Raw genomic sequence first — 17,111 nt, 5'->3', positions numbered from 1 at the left:
CGTGGAGGGAGAGATCTGATGTGTGAAAATCCATCAGTAGCTATCAATGGAATGTATCTGGATGCAAACAAGGCTGCAGTCTCGTGGATCCATACTGCCAGACACACTAGGAGTTGTTTACCTTCCTGAACAAAACTAACACGTCTTTTCCATGGAATAAGGAAATAGTGATGATTCATGAATAAAACAAGCAGCGAAATACTTACTCTAAATAAAATAATCATAGTGTATTAACGTGCTAATCTCTGAGAGCCATTTATTACAACTGAAGAACAAATGAAGAGCAATTGGAGAACAAATTAACTTTATATCCAAAACGATGATCTAGAAAGACCCATGACACCATTCTGTGTGCCATCAGAGAAAAAAAGTGTGTGTAGATGTCTGAAGAGAAGGGCAGTAGCACCTTTACATCTGCAGTGCAGAAATGCTGAGACTGATCAGCAAAATCAGCACAAAATGTGAAACACGAGGCACAGGTACATCTGACTGAGCCAAAGGTCCTAACCTTAGAACTAATTGSAAGGTCCTGGGTTAAATCCAGATTGTGGGAGGATATCACATGGAGTTGGATCAACTATTTTCAATAGTGTAAARTAAGATATAGTGTAAAATAAAATGCTTCCAGTCCACAGGTCTGCAGAAGATGTAAGTAACAGTGCAGATTACATAGTTACCTTAAGTTTTTCCAATGAGGAGGAATTGTCAAGATGTTCAAATAGATAATATAAGGATATGAAGGAAAAAAAATGGGAAAGAAAATATGCATGAAGCCACAAACTGCTTATTGCACAGAGGGAATGTGGCTGCAGTGAAATCAGGTATTGGCAATACTTTACATTCTTGTGGAAARAATGTTGATCAGTGTAAGTTTACTGTTATGAATAATTTCTGGGGYTTTCCAGTGGGCCAGCAGGCCACAYSTGGCTRGTGAAGAGCAGAGTTAGGTTTATGTCAGAGGCCAGGTGACTGAGCAGCAATGCCATTATTTTCAAGCTACCACATTGGTTGCAAGTTATTTCAGTTCCTTGCTATTTACCTAGAATAGAGGGTTTTGTAATGATTAAGAGGAAAGCTCAGAGAAACATCTGCTGTTTGAGTCGTGACATTTTGGTGGTGAAATTGAAAATGTTTGCCATTGGGGAGAAGAAACTTTTATCTAATGAATTAATGTATCTTAAGGTCACATAGCTCTTAAAATGAGAATGGTTTTCAAGGTCACGCTCTTTAAAATGCTGCCTTTTAACTGTGTTAGAGCTGTGCCAGGTCTARAATACCATTTCTGTGTCTCTTACTATGTTAGGGAGCTGTTTATATATTTGCCAAACATTACTCATGTTTGATTAAAATTGTGAAAGGCATTAGTTGATTATCTCTTTACCTCGCCTCCACAGAATCTATCACTGCAGCATTAAATAATTCCAGAAATGACAGAACAGCCCAACTAGAGATATAATTTGTTCCATCACCATTTTTCTGCCTCCAGTTGATTGATTAGAGACTTCATTGCTTGTGTCTGAAAAAGGGATATCCCATACCTGGTGGGAAGGCTTTGCTGAGAAGAAGAATGCTTTGGGATTTTTTGGAGGGCCTCTGTTGTTGAAATACTCAATTTTTTATCCAGGATTCTCACTTCTTTAGCCCTGTCTTCTCCAGCAGTTTGTAGCAAAGATTTTCATGTGTTTGTGCTGCACCTGGCTCGTACCTCAGTCTGGATCTGGTTTTGGAGATTCATTGCACTAGGAGACTGAATATAAAAATTCAGACTGGGGATGTTTCCAGAGTTTGAAGAGTTGTATTTAAGCTGTAGTGTTCTTCTGCAGAACTCCTTGTGATACAAGTAGTTCTTCTAACCCTGATTGTGTGGGCTATTTCAGTAGCTCCCAGTGAAGCACAGCTAGCAGTTGTTCAGTTTGGCAAAGCTTTTTCTTAAAATTTATACCTTTTTTTTTCTGTCTTAGTGGTGGTGCATGTTGTTTATTTTGTTTTAAATACTTCATTTCAATTTCTTCTATGAGCATATATCTGTTCAAGTCACTTTGCCTTTGTATTTATAGTAGATGTTTATATTATTTATTGCAATAAGCTCATTTTTCTTTTGATATATTAAGTGTTTCTGAAGGGGGTTTGAGTTACATATTTGGATGGATCAGCATAAATAATGATTTATTGACTTACATATGACTTACGTATCTGGGCATAAATTAATGCCTATTTTAACCAAGCCGAAATCAAGAAAATAATACAGCTATCCAGGATACTAAAAAAAAAAATGGTTTTGGAGAAGCTTTCTTTTTCAAAAATTGATGCTACCAACAAAATACAGCATTATCAAAGGGTAGGACTGAAGATGCTGTGCTTTGTTGTAATTTAGGTCATTATTGAGTAGAAATACTGATTATGTTGTGTACACAAAGACCGATTTGTTGACTGTAGCTGAATTGTGGATTCAGGATATTGTCATCAAATTTTAGAAAGCACTTTAAATATTAGAAAACTAGAAGTTGTTCTCATCTTCCAAAAATAAAAAAAAAACCCAGCAAAAAAAAGAGGCTGCTCCCAAATAATGGATCTTAGAAGCTGAAGCTTTTAAATAAAGAATGAAAAAGATCCAGTGATCTGTTTGGTCTATCAAGGTAATGGACAACTGCTATAAAAATGGCAATTTATCTTTCTGTGAAATATTTGACGTGTGTTTTTTTATGGAATAAATTAGTGCTATGGGTACTTGGCACCCCCTCCTGGCAAGAAAGCTTGCTTATGCAAATTAAGTAAAAGCTTAATTAATGCTAATGAACTAAGTCCTAAATAAGTATATTTCTTCTGCTGTTTTTATCTGCAAAGTCTTCTGACTTACTGTATTTTAGATGAGTGACTTAAAATCACATACAGGAATGTCAGGGTTTTATTTCATCTTTCCTTTTAATGACTGTGCTAATGAGGGAAATGGCAGTGAAACTGGAAGGAAAATGTCTGCTTGAATTTGTTCTGAAAACTAGAAATAAACAAGAGCATTTCAATGTGACATTATCTCAGGTATGATACCTCRTTTAAAATATTTCAGGGGTTCAGTTACCAAACCTCTGTAGCTCAGAGCACATTTGGAGATCTTTTGTCCTGCTGAGGCTGTTCCTGTGAAGGAAGGGAATGTGTGGGGTWGAGCATTGCTCACCCAGAGGAGTCCACAGAAGAATTGGAGTTGCCTAAAAGACTTGGTTAAACTCTCTTCCTCCTAAGCTGCTGCTACCCATTGGATTTTTCTCTTGGGTTTGCAAACTAGCATTGAAAATCTAAATTGTTTTGTGTTTTCATTTAAATTATTTGAATCAAACTATTCTTCGAAGAAAAAAAATTCTATGAGTTGCTCTGAAGGTGTTCTASTGAACTAGTTTACATTTTCCATTTTTAACTTCTGGGTGCTCTCTCCACTTAAATATGGATTGGAGGCACATCTAATGCATGTTCACTAGTTCCAAAAGTGATACTCCATCTGAAAGTTCTTTTGTTCCCATCTCAGAAAAGGGGAAGGGAGAAACCAGCCAGAAAACACAGGTAAGTGTTGCAAAACGGGAAAAATTAGTTTTACTTATGAAGGCTGGATACATTCAATAAAAGTTTTGTAAGTTTTAGAGAYCAGGAACATTTTAAATGGAGCATTTGCTTGGTGAAATATAACAAACATGTTCTGGTATCAAAGGCAACTTAAAATTATGGGTATCAGGGATTAGATATTGCTGGCCCTTTGTGAGAATAGCCACTTGRCTGTATCTGAAAGAGGCGGAGAAATAATGAGAAAATCATATGTTTTATAGGAGCATTATTCCTCTACTACTGTTTTTCATGTGGAACAGTAAAGGCCCAGCAACTTTATAGTGAATAAATTGAGAGGGGAGATAAAAGATGTTTCCTTTCCATGGCTCTGATCCTGCTGTCACTTATCTAGCATGAAGCTAATCTTTGAGTCAGTATTGGAGCCCTGCACACAAGTAATGCAATTTTTTTTTTAATCCAGAAGCAAATGTATTGGAAATTTGATATAWCATTGTGCTAAAACACAAATTATTTTTTCACACAGTTACCTGTGTGGGTGCATATATATAAAATATAAATTTACACACAGTCCAATGAGGACAAACCAGCGTAGTCACACGTGTTTGATAGGAGCAGCCATCAGGACTTTTCCATGCAGCAGCCTGTGGGGAGCAATGAAAACAGCAATGTGCACCTCTCGTGGTGTTGTTCGACATGTCTGTGTGTAACAAAGCATATCTGAATATTCACACTTCCTTCTGTTAGCTAATATTAACTGCAACTCCAATGGCTCATAAAATAGGACTGCTGTGCTTCTTGTGTGAAAAATGTGTGGCTTTCTCTAAAGCAGAAACACGAAAAATGTATTTCAGAAGTCTAAAATTCTTTGGGAATGCTCTGTGAAGCAGAGTTGGTTATCTGATGGAATCCTTAGCTAAACTGGGGTTGGAAAAGATTAGGTTTTATTCTGGTCTGTATTTACATATAACTCAAAAAACCCTGCCCAAAACCACTGCATGCTTACCTATGTCTGTGGGCCATTTAATCACGTAGTCACTTCATATCTGATACTAAGAAAAAAGGCTCTAATATATATGGAGTGGAAAATTTGTCATATCCATCTTTTGGTAATGTAAATTACAGTTTTATCTGTCAGAAAAAAAAAAAAGAAAAAAGAAAAAAGAAGAAAAAAACCAAGAAAGGAGCTATATTCTATTCTCCTTAGCACCTTGGAAAAGGAAGAGGAGAATTCATTATGGTAAGGCATCAAAAAGTTAAAACAGAAGAGTCTGAAGGTTTCTAATTCCTTCCTGGTTCAGGTTCTATGCCAGGGGTTGTTCTAATCAATTGTAAATAAACATTTTATTTACCTTTTGCAAAGTGTTTGGCAGAAGACTGGTAAAAGACTTTGGAGTCTCTGTGATGGTACCTGCAGTGCCTGCAGAGCTCTGCTRGGATTGGGCTAAAGGGATAAAACCAGCTTGGCACAAACCCTCCAGAGCTCCTGCTGTGTGGCAGGAGCTGCCTCTTCTATTTATAGGTTCTGTTTGCTGGATGTTAAAATTTATTTTCTCATTTGGCACATAACATCCACCAGAAATATAAACATGTTTTTGTCAGTGTCAGTGATAGTGACTGTGCTCTCAGCAAGGTTGGAAGGCTTTGGGCACGTTCAGTTCTCCTGGGTGTTTCTCTCTGTTTCAGCCAAGTCCTCTTGAAAAAGACATTTAATTCTATCCTCAGCACCCATAAATGTCCTTGCATGTTTCCTTTATTTCTCTACAGTGGGATTATGATTTGCCCCAGTTTATGATTTGACTAATCTTTTGCTGCAGTGTTCTAAAGTGACTTAGACTTTCATGTTGATTCAGCCTGAGCCAGACAGTGAAATGCAAAGAGGTGGTTTTGGGGCTGTGGTATCTCCACTGGCAGCTCCAAGGTGTGCAGAATAAGGGTTAAAAATCAGGTGTACTGTTGGTATCTAAGAGAAAACAAAAACACTGATTTCCTTGACTATTTATAGCAGGTTATTTACAGAAAAAAACCAAAAGTTTTATGTGGAAGGAGAGCAAATATTTATTTTCAGGTGTTGTTTCCCAGACTCTGAACTGTGCCAAACAGATGTGCTGTTATAAGAAAGAGCTTGTCAAAATTCCTGTCTTTCTCATTCCTAATGAGGTATTTTAAGACAAACTCTGTTTCTTTCGTTGGATGTGCTGTGTGGAGTCTGTGCAGGTGTCATCCACTAAAATTTTGCCATCAAAAAGACAGCTGATGACTCTGCTTGGGTTTCACATGCAGATGCTCAGAGGCATCCTGGTCTACTGTACTGCATAATGTACAAAGTTCTCAGGAACTGCCCACCACCCTACGAATAGTAGAAAATGTAAATATGACTTTACACCTCAGCATTTTCAATTCTGTATCTTTTTTACTTTTGCTCTTGCTGTTTAGAATGCTAATTTCTTACCTTTTATCACAGAAAACAGAAGATTTCTCCTCTGAACCAAGCCCTTACAGTTTCCTTAGATATTTTTCTGTCTCCCAACATTGCTTTTTTTTTTTCTTCTGGAGTAACTAGATTGAAAATTTTTCAGTTTAGCTTGTTACGGATTGATCAGTCTGGGCATAATTGAATGCTTGATATTGGTGTGAGATGAGCCTGAAATACCAGAGATCATTTTAAAAGATTTTATGGTGAGGACAGATTATGGWTTTATTATAAGCTCCACGCTGGCTCATTAGTCAGAAGCGATCAGTAAGTGTGAGGAAGGAGGAGTGTGAATTCCTGTTTTTGGGTAAGTCTGTTCCACACATCACAGATCAAAGCAGCCCAGTCCTCAGTGGCATTTTGCTCAGTGCTGCAGCAGCAGAGTCCTTCAGGCAGCTCCATGGGAGGAAGCAGCAGATCCACACCATGAGCTTGGGGCAAGGAAATCGTGCTGTGATCTGTGCAGCAGATTTATGAAGCAGTTTCTTTGTGTAGGTCGTAGTTCAGATATTATACACARTTTTATTTATATGCCATATTACACTGTGTTTGCTCTCATGGGTGAGCTGTCATGGGATGAGGCAGGGTGTGAATTTAGTGAGCATCATGCAATATCATTGCAAAGGCAGCATAATTAATGTGTGTTGTAACAAAAGAGGGCAATGCTGCCCTGCATTTATTGGAAATCAAGGACATAAAGATCAGAGTTACCATGGAGTTGCTGATAGTCTTTGAGTTCATGGCCTGGTTTATGTCATGGCATTAGTAACTAATCTTATAGCTGCATTATGAGTGCATGCTTGCTATTGTTTACAGTAGATTTATAAACTATCTGAATAGCAATTAAWTATAATGGCCCTGTGGATTGTTTGCAGTTGTGCTAACACATTACTGTGATGCAGTGGCATCAGTCTAGACAGAAGAAAAGTGGTGCTCCAGCATTGTTCTTCCTGCTGTGTCTGGCAGCTTGATGGCTGCAAAAATAAAATTAAGACGTTTTAATTGCACCAACAAAAAGGTGGTGTAGGACATTAGTGCTTGGAGGTCTCCATGTCTCGAACTGATCAACAGCTACTTCCCCTCTGCCTTAATTACAATATATTCAAAGCATTTCATAGCTTCCTCTCAAAGAATTGCTGTGTGGGTCAATCACAACCTTGAGAAAATTGGTACCTTTAAGAGTGAATATCRTTATTAGTGCTTACAATTACAATAATTTTGTTATTATCTAATATTTGGTTTCCGCCTCATTTGCAATGTTTCTGCTGTTTGAAACGTGGATCATGTGAGGGTGGATCTTCCACTGATCAATGCCATGCGTGGCTTAGGGAGCTCATGGTGCCTGTGGGGCCCAGTACCTGCATCATTTAGTACTCTGTGGTGCAAGAGCTGGAGCAAGTCAGAGCTGAATGGCTCTGAAAATTCTGTACCAGTATAGATTGGCCAGCAAAAGAAAAGAAAAAATCTGCAGAGAGGAGATCAGAGCCATTGTGCACTCCTGGACTWGCAAAGCAGCTGCATTGCAAACTAGAGCAGACATTCTAGCCTGAAACCCTGTCTGTGAGGGCTCACAATCTAAATAGACTGCAGATATAATGCAGGGGAAAGGAATATGAAATAAAGCTGTTTTGTGATACAATTCCATAAAAGTTTCCTCTAAATTGTCATCACGTAACATACATGATGTGGATAGAAAACTTACTAAGATGTGGGGAAGGAAAAAGGCTTTTGGGAGAAGTCTGTGTGATTGTAACTCACTAAGTCACTAATGAATATTCTAACCTTCTAAAATTCACACCTATAAAAACTTTATAAGCCACTTTTCTGTGGTTTATATAATCTCAAATGTAGTAATTCTCTTTGGTTTGAGAGAYTGCTGCGTGACCTGTAAGAAAGGCATCAGCAGAACCATCAGTCCCAGCAGTGAAATGCATTAGAACTGTTTTGGGTGGTGTTTTGGCCCCTTGCATTTCACTTTTCTCTGTGTGAGTATCCTCTTCATTGCCATGGAGCTTCTTCCTCAGCTGGTTACTGTGGGCAAGAATGGCAGACACCCTGCTCCTGTGTAATTCTGTGTGTCCAGTTCTTCTGGATGATGTTTTCTTCCCCAAAGAAGCATTTCTCTTTTCCGTGAAAGGGAAAGAAATTTTAAAAAAATTAACTAAAAGAAGAAAAAAGAAAATAGCAGTTACACTGTTGTTGCATTGGCACACAAAACACACAATCTTAACTACACCTTGTTTTTCAGTGGGCATCTGCTTCAAGTAAATAAGATTTTGGCAGGGAAAAAGGGCTGGAAGGGGTACTCATCTTCTCTAACAGTGGGTATAATAATATAATATGTCTGGCAATCTCAATTTAAGTCTGTGAGTCCCAGGGGTATAGTAAGTGAAATCACAGATGACAAGAAAATGTTTGTTTGGTTTGGACTTGAAGATGAGAGCAGATACTACAGTGTGACTAAAAATAACGTAATTGGTGGATCTCTTAGAAAAAAATGTGTCTCTGAGAGCTTTGGAGGATGCTGAGTAGTGGTAGAGAAAATGCCAAGCCAGGTATTAATGCATTGATAGATACYATGGGTGATTTGGAGGATTTTTAAAATTGGTGAAAACTAATTGTAAATTTCAGAAGCGGAGCAATTTCTATAATTTTTCAGATCTGTGATCCAGAAAGTGGCACTAAATACTTTAAATAGCTTAACAGCAACTGTAGAAAAACACCAACCACATGGTTTCCATGTGGATGCAGGGATTTGATTTTAGTTTCTTCCTGCAATCCAAAGTTAATTTTAATATTGTTTACAAGTCAAAGGAAGTGCGTGGGTATCTGCRTTTTTCTGCAATTGTGCTGAAAACAACAGTAGGTTTTTACACYACATTTTWAAAATAAAAATKRTTCAMAAATAGTTCTAAAATTAATTWTTTCATTTAATATATMRCTTMTTWTTTCTRTGTAAGRTSCTTGTTTTTGCTGAATTTTCCWTATGTTCAAGAACAAAAGAACATTRWCTCTTTRGATATATACARTATAYATGTGTGCACATATGGATTCATGGAGTATAAACTTAGAGCTATACCTGAAACTGGAGAAGTCGTGGTTTAATCTCTGAAGAGCAAAGTACAATATTTGCAGGGCAACTAAGAAAATACTCTTTATTTGACTTTCTTCTGCCTCATGAATAGCTGATATTATTTATACTAATGGCTGTTAGTGAGAAAACATATTTCATCTGGAAATTACAGCCAATAATCTGACYGGGGGCAGCTGGATTTGGCCCTGGCTGATGTGTGGTGAGACAGGAGACAGAGCGAGCGGTAAGAGGCAAGCCCAGATGGAAAAGCATCTTGAAGCTTTTGAAGAATTAATTATCCAACTAATTAGCTGGCAGTCTCACAAGAAGGGGTGGAATTCTGCTGGATGCTTAGGAAAGGAGCAAGCGTGGTGTCGCTGTGCCGAGGTGCAGCCATCAGCCACGTGAGCTGCTTGGCCAAAATATCCATGATGCTSCTTTCTGCAGCAGCAAAACCCTTACCCTCTGCACAGAGCCTGGCTCTGTTAGGTGGGATGCTGGGCTCTGAACACACCTCTGCTGGCCCAGAAAGGAGTGACCYGTATGTCCTTGCCAGGGTCACACAGGGCTGTGCCAGGGCTGTGCTGCCTCAGGAGGTTGATGTCCTTAGTGCTATCATTGGCAACTGCAGCAATTCTGCAGCAAAAACATTTCCTGAGTGCCTGAAGGTCCCTTCTGGGCATAGTCAGAGATTCCTTAGTCTTGTCATAGCTGATATTTGCAGTGTGAGAGGTAAGGAAGACTGTAACGTTCTCTGGGGTATAAAGTGGGARTGCTGAATTTGTTGATCCGAGGTTCTGTGAAAGAATCTGGTGATTTTCTCAGAGAGGTACAACTGTCACCTGTACAGAAAGAAACCAGTGCTTGTTGTATTTTTTTTTTCCTAAATGCATGTCTAGTTACAGGTGTCTTCTTTGCTTCCTTTCCAGCTACATCTGGTCTGTTACTTTAGATTTGGTTGGCACTTGCCATGAGTAAATGAATCCACGGAATGGCAAACAATACCAATAGCCACACTCCTCTATTTCTTTCCTTCCAGCCTGTTCCAAACACCAGTCCCCAAACACCCTCTGGGTGAAGAACCATCTTCTCCTACCCACCCTAAACCTCCCCTGATGCAGCTTCAGGCCATTCCTTCACGTCCTGTTGCTGGTCACCACACAGAAGGATCAGTGCCTGCTCCTCTTGTTCCTTTCACAAGGAAGTTGTAACTGCAGTCAGGTCTCCCCTCCATCCCTTCTTCTCCAGGCTGACCAGACCAGCTTTGCTTTTCTTCCACCTAAAACACGTGGGCTTTGGAGTGACGTCCAGCTGCCAGGCTGGAGCATCAGAGGCTGGGGCTGTCCTGAAATCAGAGGAGGGGTTGAGTGTGGATGTGCCGCGCTGGAGGCATCAGGGCAGCACAAAAAGGGAAAAAGCAGAGCGTTTTGCTGTGATTTAGCAGCTTGTCTCTGCCTGTAGTGTTTGAAGTGATTAAAGGCACCCAGGGGGCTCTCCAGCTCCTGGCTCTGCTGTTCAGCTGGGGGAGTGGATGGCTCTGCTCTCACAGCTGCTGTCATCTGGAACCAACTGCTCAGACTGGGTGCTCTACTCCAGCAAGGAAATCCCATAATTGGGAAACATGGTGTGAGCAGTAAATAAGTGTTTCGGAAGGAATTCAGTGGAAGGTTTATGAAAAAATGGTTTAGAGGCTGCCAGATGTGGAAGAAAGAGAAGGATTAGTGCTGAGGAGGAACATTYGAGCAGGCAGGACCTCAAATTTTTCACAGTCAGTTGAAATAAATGTGATCATTATCAAGAATTAATATCTCACTAATGCAAAACATTCTGGCAGGTGTTTTGCATTAATCRGAAAATACTTAATAAAATAATTAAAGAAATTCTGTGGGGGTTTTCCCTCCCCCACAAAAATCTCTAGGATTTAGCAAAATCTCTAAGAAATGTAAAAGTCAAATAATTTTGAAGGCAATAGATTTTGACACTTATCCACATTTACAGCATTATTAGCAGAGGGTCTCAGCTAAAAATGGTTTTAATTTTTTTAAGAATACTCATGAAAGGAAAGAAGATGTTAAAAAAGGCGTAATAATAATTTTCACATATAATAGCATATCCTGGTTCCACTTCATGCCTTTTTCAATTTATTTTCTTATCATCATACCTGAAAGCTGTGAAAGCGTTTTGGGCACAAAGCCAGTGATGTACTCATGAGAATACCTGTCTGATACACAGTTAGCAACTCCTTTTTTAGCAGTTTGGGAAGATTCAGGAGTTGCAGTCACCATTTTAGTACTTGTGATGTAGTAAATAGACCCAAGTGTACACTGAGAAAAGCCTTTTACTATTACTTGCTCCCATATATGAGTGGAGAGAGACCAGCAAGGGAAAGTTTTGGTTTATGTGGCATTGCTCAAAACACAATTTACAAAATGATGAAGTATGAGAAGTCCCCATCCTGGAAATTTTTGGGCACATCTTTAGTTCTACTTGCTGAAGCCAGGTAAGGCACATGCGTTTGCAAGACTGTGCTCCGAGGATTTGTTTGTTTGTTTGTTTGTTTGTTTGTTTTGATCAATTATTCATATCCCAGATCATGATTAGCTCTCTACTTTGCAGGGTTTCACTTTCAGTCTCTTAGGAAAAGTAGTAGCAGAGTTCTCTCCCAACCACTTTCACTCTCTTTCACTCAGTTTTGAAAACCAARTTGTGGCTCATAAATTCAAAGTATTGTTGTACTGCGAGTAATCAGCAGGAGCAGCCACCCCTTAAAAAACAAAAATTTTCATCTAGTCTCTAGATGTTTCTGGAAAAAAAAATAAAAGATTGGAAATACATTTTAGTGTAGCATAAAGCAGAATTGTAAGGAGGCTTCATCAGAAAGTATTGGTGGCAATGTTTAAATTGAGCAAGAAAGAGAAAAATATATGAAGCAAAGAAAAGGAACTTGGATACTGTGCAGAGAGAAGAGGACTTCACATTTAAGGACTTCCTCTCCTCTGGGGCTGGACCGTTTTTTGCATGTTTCAGCTTAGGAATGGTTTCATTGCTACTCAAGAACTTTAAAATGTTGCAAGATGTTCAGGGGGAAAAAAAGGGGTTTTGGGGTAGCTTTCAAAGTTGAAGGAACATATGTCACGAGTGATGAGGAAAGAAGGGAAACTTTGAGTGACAGAGTAGACTGAGAAGATTGTGAGGATGTGCAGAGGGTGAGTGAGAATTGAGGATGGAGATAAAGCTGCTTTAGGAAAGGAGTGGGGAATAAAGCTGAGGCAGCTGCAATTGGTGGCACAACAGTGAGCATCCTTCAGAGATATCTGCTTATCTGAGATCTGTCARATGGAATTAGCAATGCCTGCTAACTAGTAATAACAGGATTAAAAACCTTCTCATGGTTCATTCATAAAGCAAGCAGTTCTCAGTCCTGTACCTTGACTGGCACTGATGGCTTTAAATGAAAGTTTTCGYTGCAGAGACAAGACAGTGTCACCATTAAAAATACTAACAGCCTGAAAAGGGAGGAGAGAAGCAAAAATCATACTCCTAATCTTCAAAAATTAATTGGATTTATCTAATTTAATTAAAGAAGATTACATAAAAATAGAATCATTTGACCAAGCAGGCTTTTTTTGTAATCTCTTGAAAGCTGCTGTTTATATAAAAACAGATTGTCAGCTGTAAGAAGTTGCTTCATAGGAAGCAATTGTATTTAGAGTGGCTCCCACTACTTAGTTTACTTCTAATATAGTCTGATAGCAACAATTTTAGTTCATTTCAGTAAAAAATACTGGGCTAAATTATTTTGGCTTTCTTGGTTAAACAGTTAACCATGCCTTGTTATTGCTTGTTTTTTTTTGTTTTTTTTTGTTTTTTTTTTACTTTAGGAAAAAAAGTGCATTTTTAATGTGGAAATGCACATTTACAAGAAGTTCTTGTTGATAATGTTTCAAAAGTTTGATACATCCAGCACTCTCTAATCCTTGTTTTCTTCTGCTGTTGATGTTGGGTGATGCACCAGCTTCCCAGAAATTCTCAGCAGTACCAAATACTATTTATAAAGCTYAGTACATTTTGGATTATTCAAACCAAATCAACTATTTTTGCATCAGTTTTGAGTTCACTGCTGAGCTTTGAATGCTGACCATAAAGGAGTTAGTCCCAAGTCCCTCCTGGTTCCCAGTAATGGTTAAAATCATTGCATTGGTCATGGTATGAAAAAACTTCAACTTTATTGCTTTCTGCAGCAGAAATCATGAGCTGGCTACTGTTTAAAATCATTAGTTTGGGGACTCATAGGGAAATCTATTTCAGATGGTAATTTAGAAGCAAAAAGAACAGCAGTAATAGTGATAATAAAACTTTGATTTTTGGTTAGTATTTTCCCGTAAGTCATTTATTACAGGAGTATGAGAGAATGATAAATGGCCAGGCTTTTTAAGTGGTCTTTGGTGGAAATATATTTGCTTCCTGTTACACTCCCTGGGGCACTGTATATCCGTGTACTTTGCTGAAATGGTGAAACAGAAATTTCTGTGGCATTTGGCTTCTTTATTCCAGTCAGCTGCATTTTCCTCAGTGTGAATTGAGGTGGTGCATAATCTTGCTRTTACTTTGATTTTTGTGTTAAACTGTGGAAGTGTACATGTGGCCATTGTAATTTATTTCACTTTGTCATGGAATGTGGAGCCCAGCCTCAAAAAATGAGTGATACATTTTGCAACAAAGAGAGCAGGGAGAGAAGAGCAGACAAGGCTGATGGGTGGCAGTGAAAAAAGGGAAAAGCATGAGGAGCTCAGATTTGAAAAATAAAAAACATTTGTATAGTGCACTTGAAGTAAAACATTGTGTGTCAAAGTCAGAAGTCATCAGCAAGATAAGAAAAGTTAACTGCAGACTGTTCTTTGTTTCTGCTTCTCCAGGATGTTCTCACACCGTATGTAGCTGATATAAAGCTGTAACTCACATTTGTGATGTATGTTATGCTTTGTGTCCCAGTAGAAGTGTGTCTCATTTCRCAGTTAGAAAACCAGGTGAAAATTTCCTTATCCATTCAGCTGTTATAAAACTTGTMTCCTGTATGATTTTGCTTTTTAACATGAGTAGAAATATTTCAGACGGAAAGACAATTTCGTAGGAAGGATTTGCTTGCCATAAGTATTAAAACTTTGCTTATTTTTTTTCAAATTTGTAATAAAAGGGAATATGAAGACAATGTTCATGGAAACTCATGCAGAATTATTCTGTAGACTGTTCTGATCCTCTGAGMAGATTATATATTCATTGCTGAACATTCATTTATATCTACCAAAATAATGTTTTTTTTTTTTCTCTCCATCTCTCTCTTACCTCATCCAGATTTATATATTTGAAAATAACATCTACTATCAGCCTGATGTAAAGAGCAGCTCATTGCGCCTGACATCCTCGGGAAAAGAAGGAATTATTTTTAATGGAATTGCAGACTGGTTATATGAAGGTAAGCTGGACAAATACATCTGTTTATTAAAACAGATGAAAGGTCCTTGTACAGACCCAGCAGCACAAATCTGTTCATTTCAGAAAATGCTGAGGTTGGGTTTGCTTCTTTCCCTTCTCATTTTCCTTCAAGATTGCCTTTGTATCTGTTCWTTCTTGGTATTGGCTGCTGGTTTGCATCCAGCAGTGTTTTCTGAGAAAGAGGAATTCATTTCCAAGCAGATTGTAGCAAATGTGTGGTGAACACCAGGTACCATGCAGAAGTGAGGAGGGAAAGGGCTCAGTTTTCTGCTTTTAGGGACAATAACAATGCCCGATTTACAGTTAAAATATCCCAATAGAAGAGAGCACCCAAATTTGGGTGAGGCATAGCTCAGTCTGTCTTCTACAGCCAGGACTTAATGTTTCTCTCTGCGCCTAAAATGCTTTTAACATAATGATAAATTTAAGTAGGGAAAAATAAAGAGAAACAAAATATGAGCAGATTATCTAGCCTGGTATAACAGTTTAAAATKAATACTTATTTCAGTTACTCCTTCTATGAGACTCATGTATTCTATAGATAAATTGCTTGGTGTTAAATACTTGGCTAGCTGAGATGTAAAATTTCTCATCTGAAGTTTTTTTAGGAATGATGTTAACACCGTGCATCAAGGAACTTCAGTGTGGCACTTAAAAATGGTCTATCCACTCCTCTTGGCATTTCAGTAGTTATTAGTAAACACCTCACCTTGGGGCTTTTGTTAAAGTGCCTGCCCAAGTGAACTCTGAAGTCAGAATGGTAATTTGCATCCCTCAACCTGTGTCTCATAGTTACCCATTCCCAAGGTTTCCATTAGTGTTTTGAAATGTTTTAATGTGGCAGCATATTTCCAAACATAAGGACAAAAGAACATTTTTTTAATGGAATATAGTTTATTGTGTGCTTAATAATATTAAATCTAACACGAAGGCATGCATATTGAAGAACTTAAACAGACACAGCTCATTGAAGTTGATGTGGTGTATTAAGTTTCTGCTAAGACAAAGTGAATTTAGTAAGTCACAATGATGGGAAGCAAAAGCAAAAGTTGTCCAGTTTGGCACTAGAAAATTTCTGAAGTGTTGTGGGAGATGATCCCAAAGCCTTCCTCATGAAGCAAGTCCTAGAGCTTTTTTTGAGTGATTTTGCKTATTGTTTTCCAAATTTTTTAATCCCTGGCCCAAGTGGCTGTGGCATTTTCTGGCTTGCAGAGAGCTCTGTGGGTTCCCTGGGCTGCAGGCAAGCAGGGAGCTCTACAGTGAGCTACCAACACCTTGGAAATCAGAATAAAAGGGAATTCTGTCCGTACACTCTGGAGAACCCCAGTGTCTGCTGGTGAACGAGCACACTGCTCCTTTCCCATTAACCTAGAGCAGTGCTCCACTTTCAGCAGAGGTTTTTAATAGCATCAGAAGCTGAGCAGGCTGTGAATGTTGTCCAGGTGAAGTTTTTGAAGAGAGATTTTCATTTGAATCGAGCACTCTTCCTCCTTTGACCTCATTTGTTTTCTTTTGTCATTTCATGAGTTTGTTGTTAGCATTTTACCTTACAAAGCATCTGGGAATAGCTTTTCTTTGTGTGAATAACCTTGCCTAAATGCAAACAGTAATATTTTAAAGCAAACACGATTGTGGTTTTTGCTATCTGATATTCACCATTGGTTCTCTGCTCTTCTCCTGTGTAAAAGGTTTTAGTTACCCAGCCAGGGAGAGAAGCATGACCCAGAATATATGACTTTGAATATAGGTCTCAGCTTCATTTCACCTAACCTSTGATAATTCGACCCATTAAGCTGCTTTAGAACTCTCAGAATCTGATTAGCATCTTGGAGAGTCTCTATTGACAATTTAAGTGGTTTTTTTAGGTAGGCTTTCAAATTAGGTATGCAGTCAGGCTTTTTCCCTTAGTACACTTTTCTCAATTAGGTTTCCAGCCAAATTCTTCAGATTTAAATACAAAATCCTTACTAAGCAAGCCTATATATCAAATACAAAATGAAAAAAGTCTTAATTCTTTTCACAAGTGGAAGCAGAAGAGCTGTACAGGGTGAATTTGGAATTGCTCAGGAGCTGCTTTGCTGGGATTCCAGGAGTTTGGATGCTGTGTCTGTGGGTGTTTCTGGTTTGTTTCTTTTGACTATGAAATATAATGACAATAAATGAAAGACAACATTGAGTGACATTTTTGAGAATTGCTTTGATTTGGAAAGCCAGTAAAATTTGGATAAAAAGAAAAGTTGTTTGGATTTTCAAAAACTTACACTCCAGAAAAACTGAACTTTCCAAGAATTAAAGCTGTCCACTAGACTAGGACGGGAAAGTAAAAATATTACATTCCAAAAATGATTACATAAATATGACTGTGTGAAGATCTGCATATTATCTGTTGCCACAACTCAGAGAAATCAGGTGTATTGAAGTTACATATGAAGAGAAGAAAAAAAAAATTGACAATCCTAAAAAAAATTCCAAACCCCCAAAGCATTAAAATGGTTCAAATCCTTTAAAATTGGAATAAACACA

General features: G+C 38.3%; 1 protein-coding gene across 1 annotated transcript in view; it reads left to right on the top strand.

The window, feature by feature from the left end:
* Positions 1–17,111, top strand: part of DPP10 (dipeptidyl peptidase like 10) — a 231,138-nt gene that overhangs the window by 176,236 nt on the left and 37,791 nt on the right. Inside the window, exon 8 of the mRNA XM_057366529.1 lies at positions 14,448–14,568. Coding sequence (XP_057222512.1) covers positions 14,448–14,568 — 121 coding nt within the window. The remainder of the gene's footprint in view (positions 1–14,447; positions 14,569–17,111) is intronic.

The sequence above is a fragment of the Malurus melanocephalus genome, unplaced genomic scaffold, assembly GCF_030028575.1.
Source record: "Malurus melanocephalus ecotype Western Australia unplaced genomic scaffold, MMel_1.1 scaffold_67, whole genome shotgun sequence".
NCBI lineage: Eukaryota > Metazoa > Chordata > Aves > Passeriformes > Maluridae > Malurus > Malurus melanocephalus.
Note: the sequence above shows the minus strand (reverse complement) of the source record. Positions and strands in the feature narration are given on the sequence as shown.